Raw genomic sequence first — 22361 nt, 5'->3', positions numbered from 1 at the left:
GATTCTTAGAAAGGTATAACCTACCAAGACTGAACCAGGAAGAAACAGAAAATATGACCAATCACAAGTAATGAAATTGAAACTGTGATTAAAAATCTTCCAACAAACGAAAGTCCAGGACCAGACTGCTTCACAGGTGAATTCTATCAAACATTTAGAGAAGAGCTAACACCCATCCTTCTCAAACTCTTCCAAAAAATTGCAGATGAAGGAAAACTCCCAAACTCATTCTATGAGCCCACCATCAACCCTGATACCAAAACCAGGCAAAGATACTACAAAAAAAGAAAATTACAGACCAATATCACTGATGAATATAGATGTAAAATTCCTCAACAAAATACTAGCAAACAGAATCCAACAACACATTAAAAGGATGATACACCATGATCAACTGGGATTTATCCCAGGGATGCAAGGATTCAATATACGCAAATCAATCAATGTGATACACCATATTAACAAATTGAAGAAGAAAAACCATATGATCATCTCAATAGATGCAGAAAAAGCTTTTGACAAAATTCATCACCCATTTATGATAAAAACTCTCCAGAAAGTGGGCATAGAGGGAACTTACCTCAACATAATGAAGGCCATATAAGACAAACCCACAGCAAACATCATTCTCAATGGTGAAAAACTGAAAGCATTTCCTCTAAGATCAGGAACAAGACAAGGTTGCCCACTCTCGCCACTATTATTCAACACAGTTTTGGAAGTCCTAGCCACGGCAATCAGAAGAAAAAGAAATAAAAGGAATCCAAATCGGAAAAGAAGAAGTAAAACTGTCACTGTTTGCAGATGACATGATACTATACACAGAGAATCCTAAAGATGCCACCAGAAAACTACTAGAGCTAATCAATGAATTTGGTAAAGTTTCAGGATACAGAATTAATGCACAGAAATCTCTTGCATTCCTATACATTAATGATGAAAAATCTGAAAGAGAACTTATGGAAACACTCCCATTTACCACTGCAACAAAAAGAATAAAATACCTAGGAATAAACCTACCTAGGGAGACAAAAGACCTGTATGCAGAAAACTATAAGACACTGATGAAAGAAATTAAAGATGACACAAACAGATGGAGAGATATACCATGTTCTTGGATTGGAAGAATCAATATTGTGAAAATGACTATACTACCCAAAGCAATCTACAGATTCAATACAATCCCTATCATATTACCAATGGCATTTTTTACAGAACTAGAACAAAAAATCTTAAAATTTGTATGGAGACATAAAAGACCCCAATAGCCAAAGCAGTCTTGAGGGAAAAAAACAGAGCTGGAGGAATCAGAATCCCTGACTTCAGACTATACTACAAAGCTACAGTAATCAAGACAATATGGTACTGACACAAAAAGAGAAATATAGATCAATGGAACAGCATAGAAAGCCCACGCACCTAGGGTCAACTAATCTATGACAAAGGAGGCAAGGATATACAATGGAGAAAAGACAGCCTCTTCAATAAGTGGTGCTGGGAAAACTGGACAGCTACATGTAAAAGAATGAAATTAGAACACTCCCTAATACCATACACAAAAATAAACTCAAAATAGATTAGAGACCTAAATGTAAGACCGGACACTATAAAACGCTTACAGGAAAACATGGCAGAACACTCTATGATATAAATCACAGCAAGATCTTTTTTGATTCACCTCCTAGAGTAATGGAAATAAACACAAAAATAAACAAATGGAACCTAATGAAACTTCAAAGCTTTTGCAAAGCAAACTACAAACAAGGTGAAAAGACAACCCTCAGAATGGGAGAAAATATGTGCAAACAAATCAACTGACAAAGGATTAATCTCCAAAATATATAAACAGCTCATGCAGCTCAATATTAAAAAAACCAAACAACCCAATCAAAAAAATGGGCAGAAGACCTAAATAGACATTTCTCCAAAGAAGACATACAGATGGCCAGGAAGCACATGAAAAGCTGCTCACCATCACTAATTATTAGAGAAATGCAAATCAAAACTACAATGAGGTATCACCTCACACCAGTCAGAATGGGCATCATCAGAAAATCTACAAACAACAAATGCTGGAGAGGGTGTTGAGAAAAGAGAACCCTCTTGCACTATTGGTGGGAATGTAAATTGATACAGCCACTATGGAGAACAGTATGGAGGTTCCTTAAAAAACTAAAAATAGAAGTACGACCCTGCAATCCCACTACTGGGCATATACCCAGAGAAAACCATAATTCAAAAAGACACATGCACCCCAATGTTCATTGCAGCACTATTTACAATAGCCAGGTCATAGAAGCAACCTAAATGCCCATCGACAGACGAATGGATAAAGAAGACGTGGTACACATATACAATGGAATATTACTCAGCTATAAAAAGGAACGAAATTGGGTCATTTGTAGAGTTGTGGATGGATCTAGAGACTGTCATACAGAGTGAAGTAAGTCAGAAAGAGAAAAACAAATATCGTGTATTAACGCATATATGTGGAACCTAGAAAAATGGTACAGATGAACCAGTTTGCAGGGCAGAAATTGAGACACAGACGTAGAGAACAAATGTATGGACACCAAGGTGGGAAAGTGGCGGTGGGGGTGGTGGTGGGATGAATTGGGAGATTGGGATTGACATGTATACACTGATATGTATAAAATGGATAACTAATAAGAACCTGCTGTATAAAATTAAATTAAATTTAAAAAAAAAGAACCCCCCCCAAATCTTTTTGAATCAGCAATTTGCCTTCTTTTTTCAAGTTTTATGCAAGTTAAGAACTCCCAACCATCATGTGTATTTTCCCCTTTATTTTTTTCTATACTTTAAATTCCTTGGTAAGGAGAAAAAAATACTTTTCATAGATCCATTTAGCAGCAGTCTGTAGACGATTGTCCACAGGCCAAAACCAACCAGTTGCCTGTTTCTGTAAATAAAGTTTTATTGAAACACAGAATAAAAAAGTTCCAACCATCTGGAATATATACTGTGAAACTCAAAAGTCTATTTTGGCAGTGTTTACCATTTTTTTAACTTTTGCTCAATGTAAAAATCAAAAAAAGGGAGAGAAGTATATTTTAAAATATTTTCCCCCCCTCTACTGTCAAAATTTCTTTCAAAATAGAATTGTTAATCTAGGTACCTTAAGGCTGAGATAGTATATTATTAACATCTTGTCCTGCTGTATAAGCAGACTGATGAGAGCAAGATTGCACAACATGAAAAATAACATTGAAGCACTATCTTCAAAAAAAAGGACAATTTTAAAAAATTTATTTAAAATTACAAAGTATTCAAACCAAGAAAATTTCTCATCTTAAAATATCTCATTTGACTTCTTATATGAAATAACTCCCAATTAAAATCATTTTAATAAAGAATACTTTCACTGTACACTTGGATCACATATCCCTTTGGAACCCAATTCTTCTTTACTCAATGACAAGTGAAAATATTCAAGTAATATATTTTAACATAGGTAAGTTATCCAGTAACTAGATAGACAATTCTACTACTGAAGTTATTAGATTTTTTTAAATTTGAAAGCTTTTTATTTGTTTTCAGTTTTTAAAGGTTATATTCTATTTATAGTTATTATAAAATATTTGCTATCTCCCCCGTGTTGTACAATATATCCTTATAGATTATTTTATACCTAATAGTTTATACCTCTTAATCCCCTGCCCTTATATTGCCCCTCCTCCTCCCTTCTCTCTCCCCACTGGTAACCACTAGTTTGTTCTCTATATCTGTGAGTCTAAAGCTATTAGATGTTTAAAACTCTACTATCATTAGAGATTAGTCCCTAGGGTGACTGTTTAAAAATAAGTGAGGATGGTTCTTTAATTCACCTTCAACCTTATTTTGGAAATGTCCACTGCTATTATTCTTCACTAGTTAGGGAGAATTACCTCATTTGATAAACATGCCCACTACATACTAGATGCTGGGAATAAAACAGATGCTGAATAAACTATGATTCCTGGACTTGAGAAATGCACAATCTAATAGGAGACAAAAAGATAATTAGATTACAGCATAATGAGAGCCATATTTATTTAAAAGTATGTTTTAGGATGAGCGGGGATAAATGGTTCTAACACTACTGGAGAGGCAATAAAATTTAAATTTGCATTATATGTAATAAATCAAGGGTAACTGCCCAAAGCATAGAAACCAAATATATGAATAGTTGACCCTTGAACAACACAGGTTTGAACTGCAGAGGTCCACTTATACATGGACCATTTATTTCCCATAAATACATACTACAGTAGTATATGATCCACGGTTGGGTGAATCTGTGGCTGCAGAATCACAAGTATGGAGGTCTGACTGCAAAGTTACACATGGACTTTTGACTTGTGGAGGATCAGCATCGCAACCCCCACATTGTTCAAGGGTCCACTGTATAGAAAACAGAAAAGAATATATGACCAACAAGTTCATAGAGAGAAAAACTCTATGTGGAATAAATGAAATAATAAAAAATACTGATATATAACAAAACAAGAAGAGAGAAAAAGTGAACATAAATAGTAAAATGGTAGCCATAAACCCAAATGTAATAACATTAGAGATGGGCTAAATACTCTAAATAAAACACTAGATAAAATTCAAAATTCAATTCTATCCTGCCTACAAGAGACACTTTACATTTAAGGACCCAGAAATACTGAAATTTAGGAATGGAAAAAGTAGAGACTTCCCTGGTGGTCCGGTGGGTAAGACTCCACGCTCCCAATGCAGGGGGCCCAGGTTGAATCCCTGGTTGGGAACTAGATCCTGAATGCATGCCGCAACCTAAGAAGTCCACATGCCACAACTAAAAGATCCCACATACTGCAACTAAACATGCTGCAACACAGACCTGGCACAGCCTATATAAATAAATAAATATTAAGGGGAAAAAAAGAATGGAAAAAGTACATCATACAAATGCTAACAACAAGAAAGCTGTTTTAACTACGTTAATAGCAGGGAAAAAAATAGACTTTAAGGTAGGAACAGTATTAGAGATAAAGAAGGACATTTCATGGTAACAAAGGAATGAAATCACTAGGAAGAGATCACAATTCTAAATCTGCACCCACCTAGTAATCGAGCAACAAAATACTTACAACAACAAAAAAAAAATGACAGGGACTTCCCTGGTGGTCCACTGGCAAAGAATCCACCTTCCAAGGCAGGGGACCCAGGTTCCATCCCTGGTGGGGAACTAAGATCCCACATGCCGCGGGGCAACTAAGCCCACGTACCACAACTACTGAGCTCGTGTACCTCAACGAGAGAGCCCACATGCCACAAATTACAGAGCCCATGCACCCTGGAGCCCATGCGCCACAACTAAAGAGTGAAAAACCGTATGCCGCAACTAGAGAGAAACCCGCATGCCACAACGAAGACCCAACACAGCCAAAGAAAAATAATAACAATAATAAAGAAAATAAATTTTTAAAAATATGACAGAACTAAGAGGAGAAAAAGACAAATCTACACTCACAGAGATAGACTTTAACACATCTCTCTTAATATCAGGCTAAGCACACAAACAACTAGTAAGGATACAGAAGATATAAACACAATTAACATACTAGACCTAATTGGCATACATGCAATCAACAATGACAGCATACAGTCGTCCCTTGATAACTGTGGGGAATTGGTTCCAGGACCCCTGAGGATACCAAAATCCACAGATGCTCAAGTCCCTTAAAGTTGGACCTCCATATAGGCGGATGTGGAACCAGTGGATACAGAGGGCTGTTTATATTCTTTTCAAATGCATATAAAATATTTATCAAAATTAACCATATGTTGCATCATAAAAGCATAAATAAAAATTCAAAACTTTAAAATCTTTTAGAATATTCTCTGCACAGTGGAATTAAGTTAGAATTCAATAACTAAAAATAGAAAATCCTCAGCTGTCTGAAAATTAAACAATATCTTTTAAAATAACCCATGAGTCAAAAAAGAAATCCCAACAGAAAGTAGAAAACATTTTAAACTAATTAATAGTGAAGATACAAATTTTAAATCTTGTTTGCTATCTCAAAGCAATGTCAAACAAGGGAATGTGCAGTCTTAGAATGTATAGAACGGAAAGATGAAAAAGGCTGAAAAACAATGATTTAAACTCCCATCTCAAATTAGAAAAAGAAAATGAACTTTAAAAAAAGTGGAAGGAAGGAAATAAAGACAGGAAGAGGAATCAATAAATTAAGAAATATACAACAGAGGAAATTAACAAAGCCAAAGGCTGGTTCTCTGAAGATATTAATAAAATTTATATACTCCGAGTAAGAAAAAAAAACATGGGAAAAACAGAGATTACCAATATCAGGAGAGAAAAATGGAAAATGACTACAGATTTTTAAACAATAGAAAGATATTAAGAGGATATTAAGAAAAGTTTTAAGTTTAAATTTGATAACATACATGAAATCGGTGTATTCCTTGAAGAACTCGCTGAAACTGATAAAAGAAGAAACAGGAAATCTCAATTGTTCAGTATCTATTAAATAAATTGAATCTGTTACTAAATGACTTCCCACAAAGACAATTTGCGGTTCAGATTTCTTCCCTGGTGAATTCTTCCAAAAGTTTAAGAAAGAAATAATATTAATCTTACACAAATTATTCTACAGAACACAAAAGAACATTTCCCAACTTGTTTTGTAAGGTCAGATAATTTTAACGACAAACCGAGACAAGGAAACTATAAGAAAGAACAATCACAGACCAATCACTTTCATGAACAAATATGCAAAAATCCCAAATAAAATATCAACTCATTGAATGTAAATATATGTAAAAAAGATAATACAGCACAACCCAGTTTTTTTATTCCAGGGTAGTTTAGCATTAAAAAGTCAATCAATGTAATTCACTACATAAAAAGAAAAAAGGAGAGAAATCATACGTTCATCTTGATAGAAAAAATATTTGTTAACAGAGTATTCAGAATCCACTTATGAAAAAAATTCTCAGCAATCTACAAGTAGAAGGGAACTAAAAAAAAACCTACTGCAAACATCCTACTTAAAGGTAAAACTATTAATGCTTTCTGTAATACTGTGGTCCTAGCCAGTGCAGTAAGACAAAAAAGAAAAGACATAAAGTTTAAAAAGGGAAGAAATAAAACAGGCACAAGACATGACAATGTACTCAGAATGCTAAAACAAATAAACAAACAAAAAACTGCAGAAAATCTATTAGATTTAATAAGTAAATCTGGTAAAATTGCTAGATTACAAGACCAGTATTTTAAAAGGTAAATTCCATGTCTATGTATCAGCAAAAAAGAAAGAAAATGAAAAGGTTTTTTTTTTTTTTTTATAAATTTATTTATGTATTTTTGGCTGCGTTGGGTCTTCGTTGCTGCGCAGGGGCTTTTCTCTAGCTGCGGCAAGCGGAGGCTACTCTTTGTTGCGGTGCACAGGCTTCTCATTGCGGTGGCTTCTCTCGTTGCAGAGCAAGGGCTCTAGGCACGCAGGCTCTAGAGTGCGGACTCAGTAGTTGTGGCACACGGGCTTAGTTGCTCCGTGGCATGTGGGATCTTCCCGGACCAGGGATCAAACCCATGTGCCCTGCACGGTGCCACCAGGGAAGCCCAAAAAAGTTTTTAAACGATCTATTATAATAATACAGACATATCAAATATGGAAGGACAAATCTAAAAAGAGATATAATATGTATATGTTCAAAACTACAAAACATCTTCGAGAAAAATTTCAGAATAGTTAAATATATGAAGGGATGGATATAGTATATTCATGGATTGCATTTAAGTCTCATAAAAATGACAATTCCAAAAACTGATTTATAGATTAAGTGCAATCTTAATAAAAATCCAGCAGATTTTTTAATGGAAATTGACAAGCTGATTCTAAAATCTAGTTTGCAAAGCCCAAGAACAGACAATATTGAACAACAAAGCTGAAGAACTTACATTACCAAACATCAAGATATATTATAAAGTTATAGTTATTACGCCAGTATGATATTAGCTCAAGGACAGACAAATAGACTAATGGAACACAAGAGGGAGTCCAGAACAGTCACCTGACTTCCGATAAATGTGACACTTGAGTGTAGTGGGGAAAGCATGGTCTTTTTAATAAATGGGAACAGGTCAAACTGATTTTCCTAAGGTAAATACTTAAATCAAGTATGGGTAGATTGTTGATATAAATGTAAAAAAGCAAAACAATAAATCTTTTAGAAGAAAATAGAATAATATTTGCATTACTGCCAATTTCATGTCACAATAAGCAACCCATGAAGGAAAGTTATGGACTACTTTACAATTAGGAACTTCTATTCATAAAAATACACTGCAAAGAGAATGAAAAATCAAGCCACCAAATGGGAAAAGATGCTTGCCTTAAATATATCCAGCAAAAGACCCACATAGAACGTGCAAAGAGTTACACATCAGACAAACAAAAAGTCAGATATTCCAGATGATAAACGACTTGAACTGGCACTTCACAGAAGAGACTCTCCAAATGGACAACAGACTTATGGAAGGGTGCTTAACTTCAATAGACATCAGGGAAATACAAAACTTCAAGGGTTGGTGAGCATGTAGAGCAACTGGAATTCTTCTACAGTTGACCACTGAGCAACATGGATTTGAACTGCACAGGTCCACTTTTACGCAGATTTTTTTCCAATAAATACAGCACTACACAATCACCGGTTGGTAGAATCTGAGAATGCAGAACTACCGATACAAAGGGCCCACTGTAAAGTTATATGCAGATTTTTGACTGCGCTGAGGGTCAGAACCCCTAACCCCTGCATTGTTCAAGGGTCAACTGTACACTGCTCACTACTATGCAGACTGGTACCACGCCTTTGGAAAACTGTTATATCCACTGAAGCTGAACATATGCATGCCATATAACCCAGGAACTCCACTCATAAGTATATATCTGACAGAAATATGTACATATATTCACCAAAATACATATTCATGAATATTCAATTAGTAATAGTCAAAAAAGTGAAAACAACTCGAATGTCCATTAGGCTGAATGGATAAACTGCGGTATATTCATACAATGGAAAAAGATACAGCAATGAAAATTAACAAATTACAGTTACGTGCAAGAAAAAGGGTGACTCTCACACACATAATGTTGAGCAAAATAAGCTAAATAGAAAAAGGTACATGGACTTCGCCGGTCGCACAGTGTTTAAGAATCCGCCTGCCAATGCAGGGGACAGGGGTTCGACCCCTGGTGGGGGAAGATTCCACATGCCGCGGAGCAACTAAGCCCGTGCTCCACAACTACTAAGCCTGCTCTCTAGAGCCCGCGAGCCACAACTACTGAAGCCTGAGCACCTAGAGCCCATGCTCCGCGACAAGAGAAGCCACCACAATGAGAAGCCCGCGCAAGGCAACAAACAGTAGACCCCGCTCAACACAACTAGAGAAAACCCGCGTGCAGCGACAAAGACCCAACACATTCAAATTCAGAAAAAGGCAAAACTATACAACTGTGTTGAGAGCTAGGAGAATGGTTACCCTTCATAGGAGTAGTATGAAAGAAGGCAAGGAAGAGGTTTCTGGGGATTTGGGTAATACTCTCTTTTATTATTATTATTACATTCCCATAACTTATTTATCTTAAAACTGGAAGTTTGTGCCTTTTGACCACCTTCACCCTTCTGTTAACCTTCCACCCCCCTGCCTCTTGCAACCACCAATCTGTTCTCTGTATCTATGAGTATGATTTTTTTAAGATTCCACATATAAGTGAGATCATACAGTATTTGTCCTTCTCTGACTTACTTCACTTAGCATACCGCCCTCAAGATCTATCCATGCTGTGGCAAATGGCAGGATTTCCGTCTTTTTTATGGCTGAGTAATATTCCATTGTGTATCTATGTACCACATCTTCTTTATGCATTCATCTATCGATGGACACTTAGGTTGCTTCCATGTCTTGACTACTGGAAATAATGCTGCAATGAACATGCGGGTGCAGATACCTTTCTGACATAGTGATTTCATTTCCTCGGGGTAATGCTCTTTTCCTTGACCTAGGTGCTGGTTACAATGTTGTGTTCTCTTTGCAAAAACAATTCATTATACACCTATGCTGTGTGTACTTTTTTTCTGTATGCATATAAGTCAATAAAAATTGACTTATATGCATACAGAAAAATTGTAGCTAGAAATGAGACTAAATACTGATACATCACTATGATGCTCTACACGTGTTTTAGAGGTTGGCCACAGATTTAACACTAAGACTTCTAATAGCTGTATGAGAAAAAGAGAAGTTGTCAGTTACACATTCATGCCCAGTAGCTATAAATAAATCAACTACCTAAAGCTACAATTCTTGGCACTAAAAAAAGACAGATACTTCTCATAAAAATCTTCACAAAGAAGATACTTTTTGACATAATAAACAATGTTCTTGACAACAATTTCAAGAAGATCCTCTGTAATTGCTTCTTCTGCTGACCCTCAATGTAGGCTGATGGAATCTTATCAATGCACGAGAGGGGCAAAAGCAACTGGGATAGGAGAGAGCAAAGCAATGCAGTCTACATACTCAACTGCTCTCTGATGATCTGGACTGATCCAGAGATACATTTTATAAACCTGTAAGACTGCATATAATAGTGGATAAGCTTCACATATCTCCCCCCTCAATATCATATCTCTCACCTGACTTCTGACATTTATCAGTCAGCAGTGAAGATAATACCCTCTAATAAACATGTAGGGGAGAGCTATTCTCTGTTGTCAGTTGAATATGAACCCAGTTAAGCTAGGGGAAGAGATAATGACCTTCTGTGAATGCTGAGAAGCCTACCTCCGACTGGTAAGATGATCATCCTACCTCCATTGTGAAAACCTACTACTAGGGCTCTAAGAATCTTTAGAAATGATACTGAATCTGCTCCGAAGCAATACAGTTCAGGTAATGTTGCTCAAAGTCCCAACCCAAAGTTCTACTATGTAAAGCATGACTAAAAGAGCTTTAGCCAAAAATATAATCACGAGAGGCAAGGTATGAACAGTCTTAAAAGGGCATTCTCAAGCAAATATCAATAGTAACAAGGAAAGTAAGTCACTGAATTTAAAGTTATTTAGAGGTTTATACCACCAATAATACTCAGTAATATTTCACATATTTGCAAAGCCTCCACCCTGCTTAAACACAGGAATAGATCATTTTTTTCCCGATTATTCAGCAACCAGAATGTTAAGAAGTTCAGAGTGCTAAAGCTCACTCACTGAACTCAGGCCTCTCAGTGACTTTTTTTTTTTTTAACAAAAAAATAAATAAAATTACTTCTCTGTTTTCCTAGTTCACAACCAATTATAATGAGCAAGTCAGGATGAGAAGCACAAAGAAAAAAGCTGGTAGAAACAGGCAGAGTTGCAAGAAATAACAGCTAACTTGGTAGGAGGAGACAGTAAATGCAAAAACAGACCAAGAACTCCAAACACACAATCTTCTGAGGCCATGTAGCAAACAGCTCTATGCCTCAAGAGTCTCCAAGGGCAACCACTACACAGGGTATATTCACGGAAACAGATCCAGAGTAAAGTCACTGATAAGGATTATATTATACTACGTAGAGTTTTTTTAAATAAGGTAGGGAAATGTATAATCCTTTTTTTTTTATGTTTATTTATTTATTTGGTTGCTCCAGGTCTTAGTTGCGGTAGGCTGGCTCCTTTGGTCCAGTTCGCTGGCTCCTTAGTTGTGGCATGCAAACTCTCAGTTGTGACATGCATGTGGGATCTAGTTCCCTGACCAGGGATCAAACCCAGGCCCCCTGCACTGGGAGCGTGGAGCCTCATCCACTGTGCCACCAGGGAAGTCCCTGCATAATCCTTTTTTAAAAGGAGTTCATCCAAAATGTTTAAAATATTCTTTATTGTAGTTTAAATCGGAACACTTAATTTATAAGCTTCAGTTATACGGAAGATTGCACCCCACAATAAATGCTGAGTAAAGCACTGCAGTTGATAGGAGAATTTTAACTCAAACATCAGTTACATGAAAAATATGAGCATCTCATTTCCCAAAAACACTGAGAAAATGAGGTGCTACTGTTATTTAAATTAACATTCATGTTATGAAATAATATCTTGACCTATAGAAAACTAAGAACTATGTACATGTTATTAAAAGTACTTTAATTTTGAAAATCATCACTGGTCTCCACTGTGCTTAGCTCATCATACTACCTCTTTCAATCTCTCATCAATCCTTTCCATGCACAAGACGGGAAACTTATGACTTTGTCTGGGGAGTTTCTCTTAAAGAACTGGTTTGAACATTTAACAAATGTTATTTTAAAATATTTATCCATGTATATTTAAATGTTTATCTTAATAATTTATTTTTCATAAACTGATGTTAACCCACAGAAAGAGAATTTATATTTTAATTCTCCTTGTCACCAGAACTAAAATCAAAGGAATATGTACGTTTTTCAATAACCTATGAAGCTTAAAAATGATAGAAAAAAATGAGTAGTACCTGATTTTCTATGGATGAAAAATGAAGGTTAAAAAACATCCTGAAGGACTTTAACAATTTAATTTTTCTAAATGGTAGAGAATATGCAGGGAAAATACTAGTTGGTACACAGAACTAAAGACAGTCTATGAATATTTTGGAGTTGAGTGTGGAACATTTAGAGATCTCAAATGACCTACTTTCTCTCCACCACAATCTGTGAAAAATATGATAAAGGAGTACTTATTTGCTGAGAGAAGTACTATGTGTTCTTAGTCTATAATATATAAATGTTCATGAAAAAATACAACTGATGAAATAATTACATACACAATCACAATGAACCAAAATTCAATTCCTGACTATCCCACCTAACAAAATAACTCACTTCCAAAGTTTAAACTGTAATAATATTGTTCTTATATAAGGCGTTTTTAAACTGAAAAAATTGTGTAGTTACATAATAAGCTTGTAAACCTAAACTGAGAGTACAGTATGCCTAAATTGTTTAAGGGGTAATGAAAATCATTACTCTACAAGTATTAATACATATGATAGAATGATAGTCAGGGGGCGGGGGGAGTTTGTTTTGGTTTGGTTTGGCTTTCTATACTGTTCCATTTTTCCAGAATATCAGCAGAGAGTCACAATACGGAAGGCACAATTCAAAATGTTTTTGTTTACAGAAAAAAATGCACATGCCTCATCCAGCTACCATTAAACATATGTCTACCATTACCCTGATCATGTTTGGAGAAATTCAAAACCAAATATAAACTCATTCTGCTTGAAGACTATTATTAGTTTCAGGGCTATCATTGAAGATTACCAATGATCTAGTCCAAGTTTATTTTACAGATGAGAAAACTAGAAAATGGGCTTATTAAAGGACACACAATTAATGACAAAGTAAACTTAGAACTCAATTATATGTCCACTAAACCAGCTTCTTCCCAACTTAAATACCAAATCACGTCTGATCTGCTACATAAAAATTTTTAAATAAATTCATTAAGGGACATGGGTGAGATACCCAGGGTTTGGTTAACTCTGAAAGTGAAAACCGACAGAAATGCATAAATACTGATTTGCTCATTTTGCTGAATTTAGGTGGGGATACTTAAAACATCCAAATGGCCTACAGTGACTTTTTTCCAAAAAATAGAAGGCTTTTAGACAAAGCCTATCAAATACATCCCATTACTACACAAGGATAATAATTTATATGCACCATCAACTATCTGGATGTAAAGAACAGTGTTTGTAGTATTATCCACATAAATAAATACACAAGTTGAAATCTAAGACAGAAATTAAAATTTATTTTAGCTACAATACTAAATTTACATGTAAACTGTAACTAAAGTCAGCACTTATACTCACTTCAGAGTAGAGAACAAGAATTAGGCAAATAAACGTAACAAAAATACAGCTAGCCCAGACAACAGTCCACACAAATCAGTGTGATGTGACTGAAATTTCTTAAAACATAACTTAATATGTATCTTAAATAAGGTTGAGGTACAAGTCCCTTTCTTCTCCTGAACTGCCTCTGATGCCGTGACAAAAATGGAGATGCAAAGGGAATAGTACCCTCCACTGATATTTTTTTCTCATCTGTTTTTATTCTGTCTTAAAAAATGAGTGGAGCATAAAACCTCTTCCCATGTACTGTGTTTTACCCCAAATCTTCAACATCCACCATTCCAAAGATGGCCACACTGATTCAGAGCAATATATGTCAGCCCAGGTGTTTAAAGTTTTAGGTTGAAACATTTGGTTAATTAACACCATGCTGCAAACACTCAAAATCACTTCAGCTGCCACTACTACAAAACAAAACTCCCCAAAACAAAAACTGTTACCCTCCACTGGATTTACTCATACAATAAATATTTACTGAGTGTCAGATGCTATGGTAGGAAGAATGAAAGAAAAAAGAAAACTGAGCAAAAAGCAGACATGGTCGCTGCCCTGTGAAGCTTAACACTTATGGAGCCTTTATGAAATACATCACCCCAAGAATCAGTGTATATGTTGGGGTCTGCCTGAAAACGTCCTCTTTTTAAAAAATAATTCTTTTTAATACCTGTAAAGGTAAGAAAATCAGCCTTGCTTACTGTTCTATTTACCTAATTTTTAGAAATTTGCTTAGATGTAAAAAAAATTTCATACAACCTATCTTCCTCCAAAGGTTGCATGCTAGACAGCACAAATGGTAAATTCAACAGATTCCATATTAATATTTTACTGTTTATAACTCCAAGTGCCATATAAGTCAGTAAGGCAGGTCTTCCTGCTAGATGGGCAAACAGCTGTAATAGTCTAAGGTAAAAAAACAAAAAAATCACTTGTTATTTTGAAAGTTTGAATATATATTTGAAAGTTATTGAATATAGTCATCGTATAAATACCTATATTCTGCTTAAGATGCTAGACATTATTTACACAAGGAAAAGAAAAAAATACAGATATAAATTGCAAAGGAGGAAAAGGTCTCATCATTCTCTCATCTTACAAGATTTGCGACAGCTGATGAAGAGGGATTTGATGGAACAACGTAATTTTACAGCAACTTAATGGTTTAAAGAAGTTCCTAAGGAATGAATGCTTAGGACTTCAATTTTTTTTAATACCCAGAAACAAGACTTAAAGAAAATGTCAGCATGTTAAAAGTTAGTTATTTCTGAATACTGGGCTGGCTGAAAGTCATTACGCCTCTTATGTTTCTACATTTTCTAAAGTAAGGGAATACTACAATTACAGTTAGAAAACAACTAAAGAAAGGCAGATCTTGAAATAAATCACTGACTAGGTATCCTCGACAGTCCCACTCTTGCTTTCAACTGCAGAAACAGCACTAACACTGCAATTTAGAGTGGAGAGGACACGGACGGAGATACACACACACACACACACACACTTAGCTAGCATGTAGTAGGCACTTAATATTTGTGGCACGAAAGGACAATATATATGTAAACAAGCCAAAACACAAACAAAACGCACTCCGATTCTGAGGCAATACAGTAAACAATCACAGTAAAGATTACTTTACTAAAAGCTGCCCAACAGCTTAACGCGCACTAAATGAAAGAGCTCTTTTTCCCTGCCCTCCTCTTTTACTCAGGCACTAGATTGCACATTCGAAACAAATCCTCCCCCAGCCCCGCCCCAAGCCCTACCCTCAGCTGCTCCCAGCACTGAAATTGATGGAAAGTCCGGGGCCTTGGCGGTACCCAGACCGGCCCCCCTCTGGACGCTCTGCGCTGCGGACACACCCGGCGCAGTAGCGGCCGGGGCTACAGCCCGTTATCTCCGGGACCCCCAGGGACTCGCGCTCGCCCCAACCGTGAGCCCGCGGCGCCGGCGGCCCCCCTCTTCTCTCCCAAGCGGCGGGCCGCTCCGTACCTGCACACCGTGATCAGGTTCCTCCTCTCCACCGCGGCGTTGCGGGCGCTCAGGCTCTTCCTGCCGCCGCCGCCGCCCCCGCCGCGGTTCCCGCCCAGGCCCCCCAGGCTCCGGGAGGCCATGGCGGGCTGACCCCCGCGCCCCTTTTGTCTCGTGCGACCCCGCCCGCTGCCCACACCTGCTTCCCCGGGCTCTCGCTCTGCTTGCGGCCGTGGGGCCGCGGGAGGGTGGAAGGGAAGGAGGGGGGGACGGAGGGAGGGTGTGGAGGACGGTGGGGGATTCGCACCCGGGGACTAGTGGCTGGCGCTCGGCGCCAGAGCTCCACACACACACACACACCACACACACGCACGCACCACCCCCGCCCTTGCGCGCGCCGCCAGCCGCCGGGAGGCGCGTGCAGGCCGGCGTCAGCAGCTCCCCTACTTCCCCCAGGGACCTCGGCGGCCGCGCAGGCGCGTGCCCGCCGGCCCCGCAGGCCCAACCACCCGCGCTCGGCCGCCACTGGCTCCCCAGCTGCGGGCACCGCAGAGAGCCACGGGCCTCACGCGCGCAGCCCCGCCCTCCCTGCCTCTATCGGGCCAACGCCGCCCCAGCTGGAGCCAATCGCAGCGCGCGAGGGGCGGGGCTGGCCGCGCAGATCTTTAAAGCAATCTGCTAGAGCCCCGCCCAGGCGCGTGGGCAGCTGTCAAGACTCCCGGCCCGCGCTCTCAGCTGGTGAGCCGCAGGCAGTCCGCACTCAGGGGAGCAGCGCCGCAGCTGGCCTGGGGATTGTGGGATGCGGGACTCGGGATTGCTCCGGGCGTGTTGACGACCCTTGCCAGGAGCTCAGCTAACGGCTGGGATCGCTAGCTCTAACGGCTGATCCCGTTCCCAGAATCCGACTCCCCAGCCTAGTGGCATCCGGAGCTACAACGCCAAGCCAGCAGCAGCGCCGGCTCCCGCACCTGACCCAGGGCTGACTCCCAGGAAGGGAGCGGATTTTCTTTTGTCCTACCGCCCTCCCCTGGCCTAGTAGACAGCTACAGATAGCCCAAAGAGGGAAACTGCCCGCAGAACATCCCTCTTGCGGCGTCTGGTGGTGGGATTTTTGCCGCCACTTCGCTCCTACCCTAGCCCCCAGCAAGGCCTGCAGCCCGGACTGACCACCCACAGAAGAACGAGAGCGGTGCGAGTGTACACTCTGCTCCTTTCACCCTTCTCCCGTCCTGGGCAGTGCCCCCGGAATTAGTGGGGGGGGCGGTGAGCCTCCGGGCAGTGTTTGGAACCTAGCGCCCACTTTCCAGAGCCTCTCCACCCCTCCGGCCTTACCAGCAGGGAGGTCCTGGCTTCGGCCCGAGTTCTCTGGTGCTCATCTAGGTCGGCCGTTCACCTCTCTTTGCATCAATATGCCCAGATTTTTTTTAACTTTACATTTTATATTGGGGTATAGACCATTATAGTGTTGTGATAGTTTCTTGTGCACAGCAAAGCCACTCAGCCATACATATACATGTATCCATTCTCCCCGAAACTCCCCTCCCATCCAGACTGCCACATAACATTGAGCAGAGTTCCCTGTGCTCTAAGTAGGTCCTTGTTGGTTATCCATCTTAAATTTAGCAGTGTGTACATGTCTAACCCAAACTCCCTAACTATCCCTTCCCACCCCTTCCCCTCTGGTAACCGTAAGTTTGATCTCTAAGTCTGTGAGTCTGTTTCTGTCTTGTGAATGACTTCATTTGTATCATTTCTTTTTAGGCTCTGCATATAAGGGATATCATATATTTCTCTTTCTCTGTCTGACTTACTTTACTCAGTATGACAATCTCTAGATCCATCCATGTTGCTGCAAATGAATATGTGCAGATTTTAGAGTGAAATCCTCATTGACAGCTATCCCTGTGGAGCCTAGCACGGTGCTGTGCATAGAACAGGTTCGCAAATGTTCATTAAATTTAACTGGAAGTCACATTTGGAATTATTTTACTCTAATTTTACAGTTTGGGTGGTTCTAAAATCCATTAAACTTCCAGCTCTGGTTTTGACATTCCTGTCAAAGAATATTATAGAATAGATATATAGATATAGTGTAGATACCTCTGTACTTCTTATATATTATACAAAGTACTACAGGAGGTTACTGTTACTCTATGTGGAATGCTTTTAAAACAGAGTTATGTATATTAAAGCTGTAGGTTACTAATTTCCGAGGTTGTAAAAAATTTTAAATCATTAGGGCAAAGACTGAGCCCTTTCATCCACTCATCCTAATCATAGTAGAATGAAAATACATGTAGAAAAAAACTCTCTTAACTAATTTACTACGATAAATATTCAGATATTAAAATTATAAGAAACAATTCAGACAGACTTTAAACATTATCTTTCACATAAAAAAAGTAGGAGGTTTTTCCAGGTCAGTGCACTTGTTGCCAAACATTTCTTGTTGGCTCTGTGGTGACATAGAGGCTTGTAAGGAGGTTTACCCTACTCAAGTTGAAACTGTTGTTTAAACACAGATGAAAACTGCATAGATGACAGAGGATTAATTTCCAAAATATACAAGCAGCTCACGCAGCTCAATAACAAAAAAACAATCCAAAAATGGGCAGAAGACCTAAATAGACATTTCTCCAAAGAAGATATACAGACTGCCAACAAACACATGAAAGAATGCTCAACATCATTAATCATTAGAGAAATGCAAATCAAAACTACAATGAGATATCATCTCATACCAGTCAGAATGGCCATCATCAAAAAAATCTAGAAACAATAAATGCTGGAGAGGGTGTGGAGAAAAGGGAACACTCTTGCACTGCTGGTGGGAATGTGAATTGGTACAGCCACTATGGAGAACAGTATGGAGGTTCCTTAAAAAACTACAAATAGAACTACCATATGACCCAGCAATCCCACTACTGGGCATATACCCTGAGAAAACCATAATTCAAAAAGAGTCATGTACCAAAATGTTCACTGCAGCTCTATTTACAATAGCCCGGAGATGGAAACAACCTAAGTGTCCATCATCGGATGAATGGATAAAGAAGATGTGGCACATATATACAATGGAATATTACTCAGCCATAAAAAGAAATGAAATTGAGCTATTTGTAATGAGGTGGATAGACATAGAGTCTGTCATACAGAGTGAAGTAAGTCAGAAAGAGAAAGACAAATACTGTATGCTAACACATATATATGGAATTTAAGAAAAAAAAATGTCATGAAGAACCTAGGGGTAAGACAGGAATAAAGACACAGACCTACTAGAGAATGGATTTGAAGATATGGGGAGGGGGAAGGGTAAGCTGTGACAAAGCGAGAAAGTGGCATGGACGTATATACACTACCAAACGTAAAATAGATAGCTAGTGGGAAGCAGCCGCATAGCACAGGGAGATCAGCTCGGTGCTTTGTGACCGCCAGGAGGGGTGGGATAGGGAGGGTGGGAGGGAGGGAAACGCAAGAGGGAAGAGATATGGGAACATATGTATATGTATAACTGATTCCCTTTGTTATAAAGCAGAAACTAACACACCATTGTAAAGCAATTATACCCCAATAAAGATGTTTAAAAAAAAAAAAAGAAAACTGCATAGAAAAGAGAGTGGAAAGCCATCAGTTATCAAGAAAATTCCATGCTGGTTTGTCCTGCAGGAGTCAGAGAATACATATGTCTGAAACATTTATCAGGAAGACAAAAATGAGTGGTCATGTCAAATAGAGAAAAGTGAGGTGTCATTATTCTCAAAATTGGCTTTCTAGCCTTTCAAGTACATTTTCATGTTTTTTGTACTATGAATTTATATTTATGACTGAAGACTTGGTAAAACTCCATCTTAGATGATTAGGTGATGATGTTATTTTTTCAAATGCTACTTTTAGGGGGATTCAGTTGACATTGGCACTTGCTGAACAAGATTTTGCCTTAAACCATCTTTTCTATGTACAGTGTGCCATTAAACTGCCACATGGGGGCCTTATGTGCTAAAGCTTTTTTCTTAATTATCTTGAGCTATAGGTCCTGGGTCTCATTCTTTCTCCAGATTACTAATCTGGTGATAACTAAACAATTATATGCAGTGCAGAGTAAAATAATACTATACAGCCACATGAACCTTCACATTACTTTTTGAACTTTTTTGGGCACCTATTGCAATTCTTTATTTATCCAAGAATTTGCACAAAGGTTATTCAGAGAGGTAAAAATACACAATAATAATAATGAAAACAGTAGATGCCAAATTTAACCTACAAGAATTCTGTAGAACTGAATGGGCAGATCATACTCATTCGCCATTTTCCCAATCACCTGTTCTCCCCATCAAAAAAGACAAAGATTTTTTTAAAAAAAGACAAAATTACAACTGTGACATATAAAATATCTTCAAATCTACAATACTACAAGCCAGAGAGATTACCAAAGCATCATTTATAATCTCAAAGAAGTGGACTTTCTTTTTTTAAAAAAATACATTTATGTATTTATTTTGGTTGCACAGCGTCTTAGTTGCAGCACACAGGGTCTTCATTGCAGCACGCGGGATCTTTAACTGTGGCATGCAGGCTCATAGTTGCAGCATGCGAGCTTCTTAGTTGTGGCATGCATGAGGGCTCTAGTTCCCTGACCAGGGATTGAACCTGGGCCCCCTGAACTAGGAGTGTGAAATCTTACCCACTGGACCACCAGGGAAGTCCCTCAAAGAAGTGGACTTCCTGTGTATGCCCAAACCCAGCAGAAAAGATTGATAAAATTGAAGAGACATTTTTTTTAATCCATGAAGCAAGTTTCACCATAAACACAAAGGAAAAATGACAGACCGAGAAAACATATTTGACATTCTCATCATGGACAAATAGCTAGCTTCCTTTTATACACAATGTTCCTGCAGATCCTTAAGCACAATTTCAGTAGAATGATGAAGGTGGAAGCCAAATAGGAGAGACTAAAGGAGTGGGAAGTGGGAATCACACCCCTCACTTGGGATATTGGTATTTTATCCCTATCGTTGTGTTGTTACTTTTCATGGAAATGACTTCAGCACATTTTAAAGCTGATGGAATGAATCCACTGGGAGGGATACGTTAGAAATGCAAGAGAGAGAAAAAATGACCAGAAGTGAGAATGTGGAAGAGCACTGGGATCCAAGGCACAGGTGCATGGATTGAGCTTCCGTTAAAGGTACTAATTCTCACTTGTAACCGTAAGAGAAGGGTGGGAGCACAGGTGCAAACATAAGTAGTTTTAAGCATTTATTATTAGAAGTTGAGGAAGGGCTTCCCTGGTGGTGCAGTGGTTGAGAGTCCGCCTGCTGATGCAGGGGACATGGCTTCGTGCCCCAGTCCGGTAAGATCCCACATGCCGCAGAGCGGCTGGGCCCGTGAGCCATGGCCGCTGAGCCTACGCATCTGGAGCCTGTGCTCCGCAACGGGAGAGGCCACAACAGTGAGAGGCCCGTGTACCGCAAAAAAAAAAAAAAGAGGTTGAGGAAGTTCCCATCTGGTAACTTCTGCTTTATCTGCAAATTAAAAGACAAAGTCACCCGCTGAAAGATTCAAACAGTCCATCTTACAGTGAATAGTAGAATGAGTTGACTAATGAAATTTAGGACTCCTGGTCAGTGTTTAAGGACCTATTTAAGACTGGCGATGATGAATTTACAATGGACATATCCATCCTATTGTGTGACTTTCCTTGATACTATTAGTGTATTAGTCATCTCAGGCTGCCGTAACAAACACCATAGTGTGGTGGCTTAAATAATATAGATCTATTTTCTCAAAGTTCTGGAGGCTGGTAAGTCCAAGATCAAGGTGCGAATTTGGTTCCTGGTGAAAACTCTCTTTCTGGCTTGTAGGTGGCGCCATCTCCCTGTGTGCTCACAAGACCTCTTTGTGTGCAGAAGGTGGGGTAGCAGGGGAGAGAGAGAGAGAGAGAGCAAGCTCTCTGGTGTCTCTTCTTAGAAGGGCACTAATCCATTATTAGGACCCATCCTCCTGACCTCATCTAACCCTAATCACCTCCCAAAGGCTCCATCTCCAAATACCATCACACTGGGTGGGGCGGGGGATAGTGCCTCAATGTATGAATTTGGGATGAACACAACATTCAGCCCAGAACGATTAGACTGCTGGCATGCAGGTAATAAGGAAAATGTTGATTTCATTCAGGAATGAGATCTTTATGAAAGGGTAAAAGGAAAAGACAAAAATACAAGGAAGTTTGGGATATGAACAGTGTGATTCTAAAGCACGTTAGGTTGGACACAGAGGGAAAGACGAAAAGAGAGAAATGATGGGTTGGAGTAGAGAAGAAGGATCAAAGGCCTGGATGATCTATTAAGTCCGAAGAATAATCATAACGGATATAGTTGGATAAGCAAGGTAGGGGCGGAGATTGGAGATTGTGGTCAGAGAGTGATGTGCTTGAATAGCAGTTTTAGAATTAGAGCAGTTATGG

At 38.9% G+C, this 22361-nt stretch overlaps 1 protein-coding gene across 4 annotated transcripts in view; it reads right to left on the bottom strand.

The window, feature by feature from the left end:
- RUNDC3B (RUN domain containing 3B) overlaps positions 1–16425 on the bottom strand; it is a 147525-nt gene extending 131100 nt beyond the window's left edge. For 2 of the 4 annotated variants that reach the window (XM_067746131.1, XM_067746133.1), the window contains exon 1: positions 15914–16423. In XM_067746131.1, coding sequence (XP_067602232.1) covers positions 15914–16035 — 122 coding nt within the window. In that variant the 5' untranslated portion in view covers positions 16036–16423. Of the gene's footprint in view, positions 1–15913 lie in introns of all 4 variants that reach the window. The other 2 variants (XM_067746132.1, XM_067746130.1) reach the window with 2 other exon arrangements.
- Between the last annotated feature and the right edge of the window lie 5936 nt (positions 16426–22361).

Source organism: Pseudorca crassidens, chromosome 8 (assembly GCF_039906515.1).
Source record: "Pseudorca crassidens isolate mPseCra1 chromosome 8, mPseCra1.hap1, whole genome shotgun sequence".
Taxonomy (NCBI): Eukaryota; Metazoa; Chordata; class Mammalia; order Artiodactyla; family Delphinidae; genus Pseudorca; species Pseudorca crassidens.
This window is presented reverse-complemented; position numbering and strand designations above follow the sequence as displayed.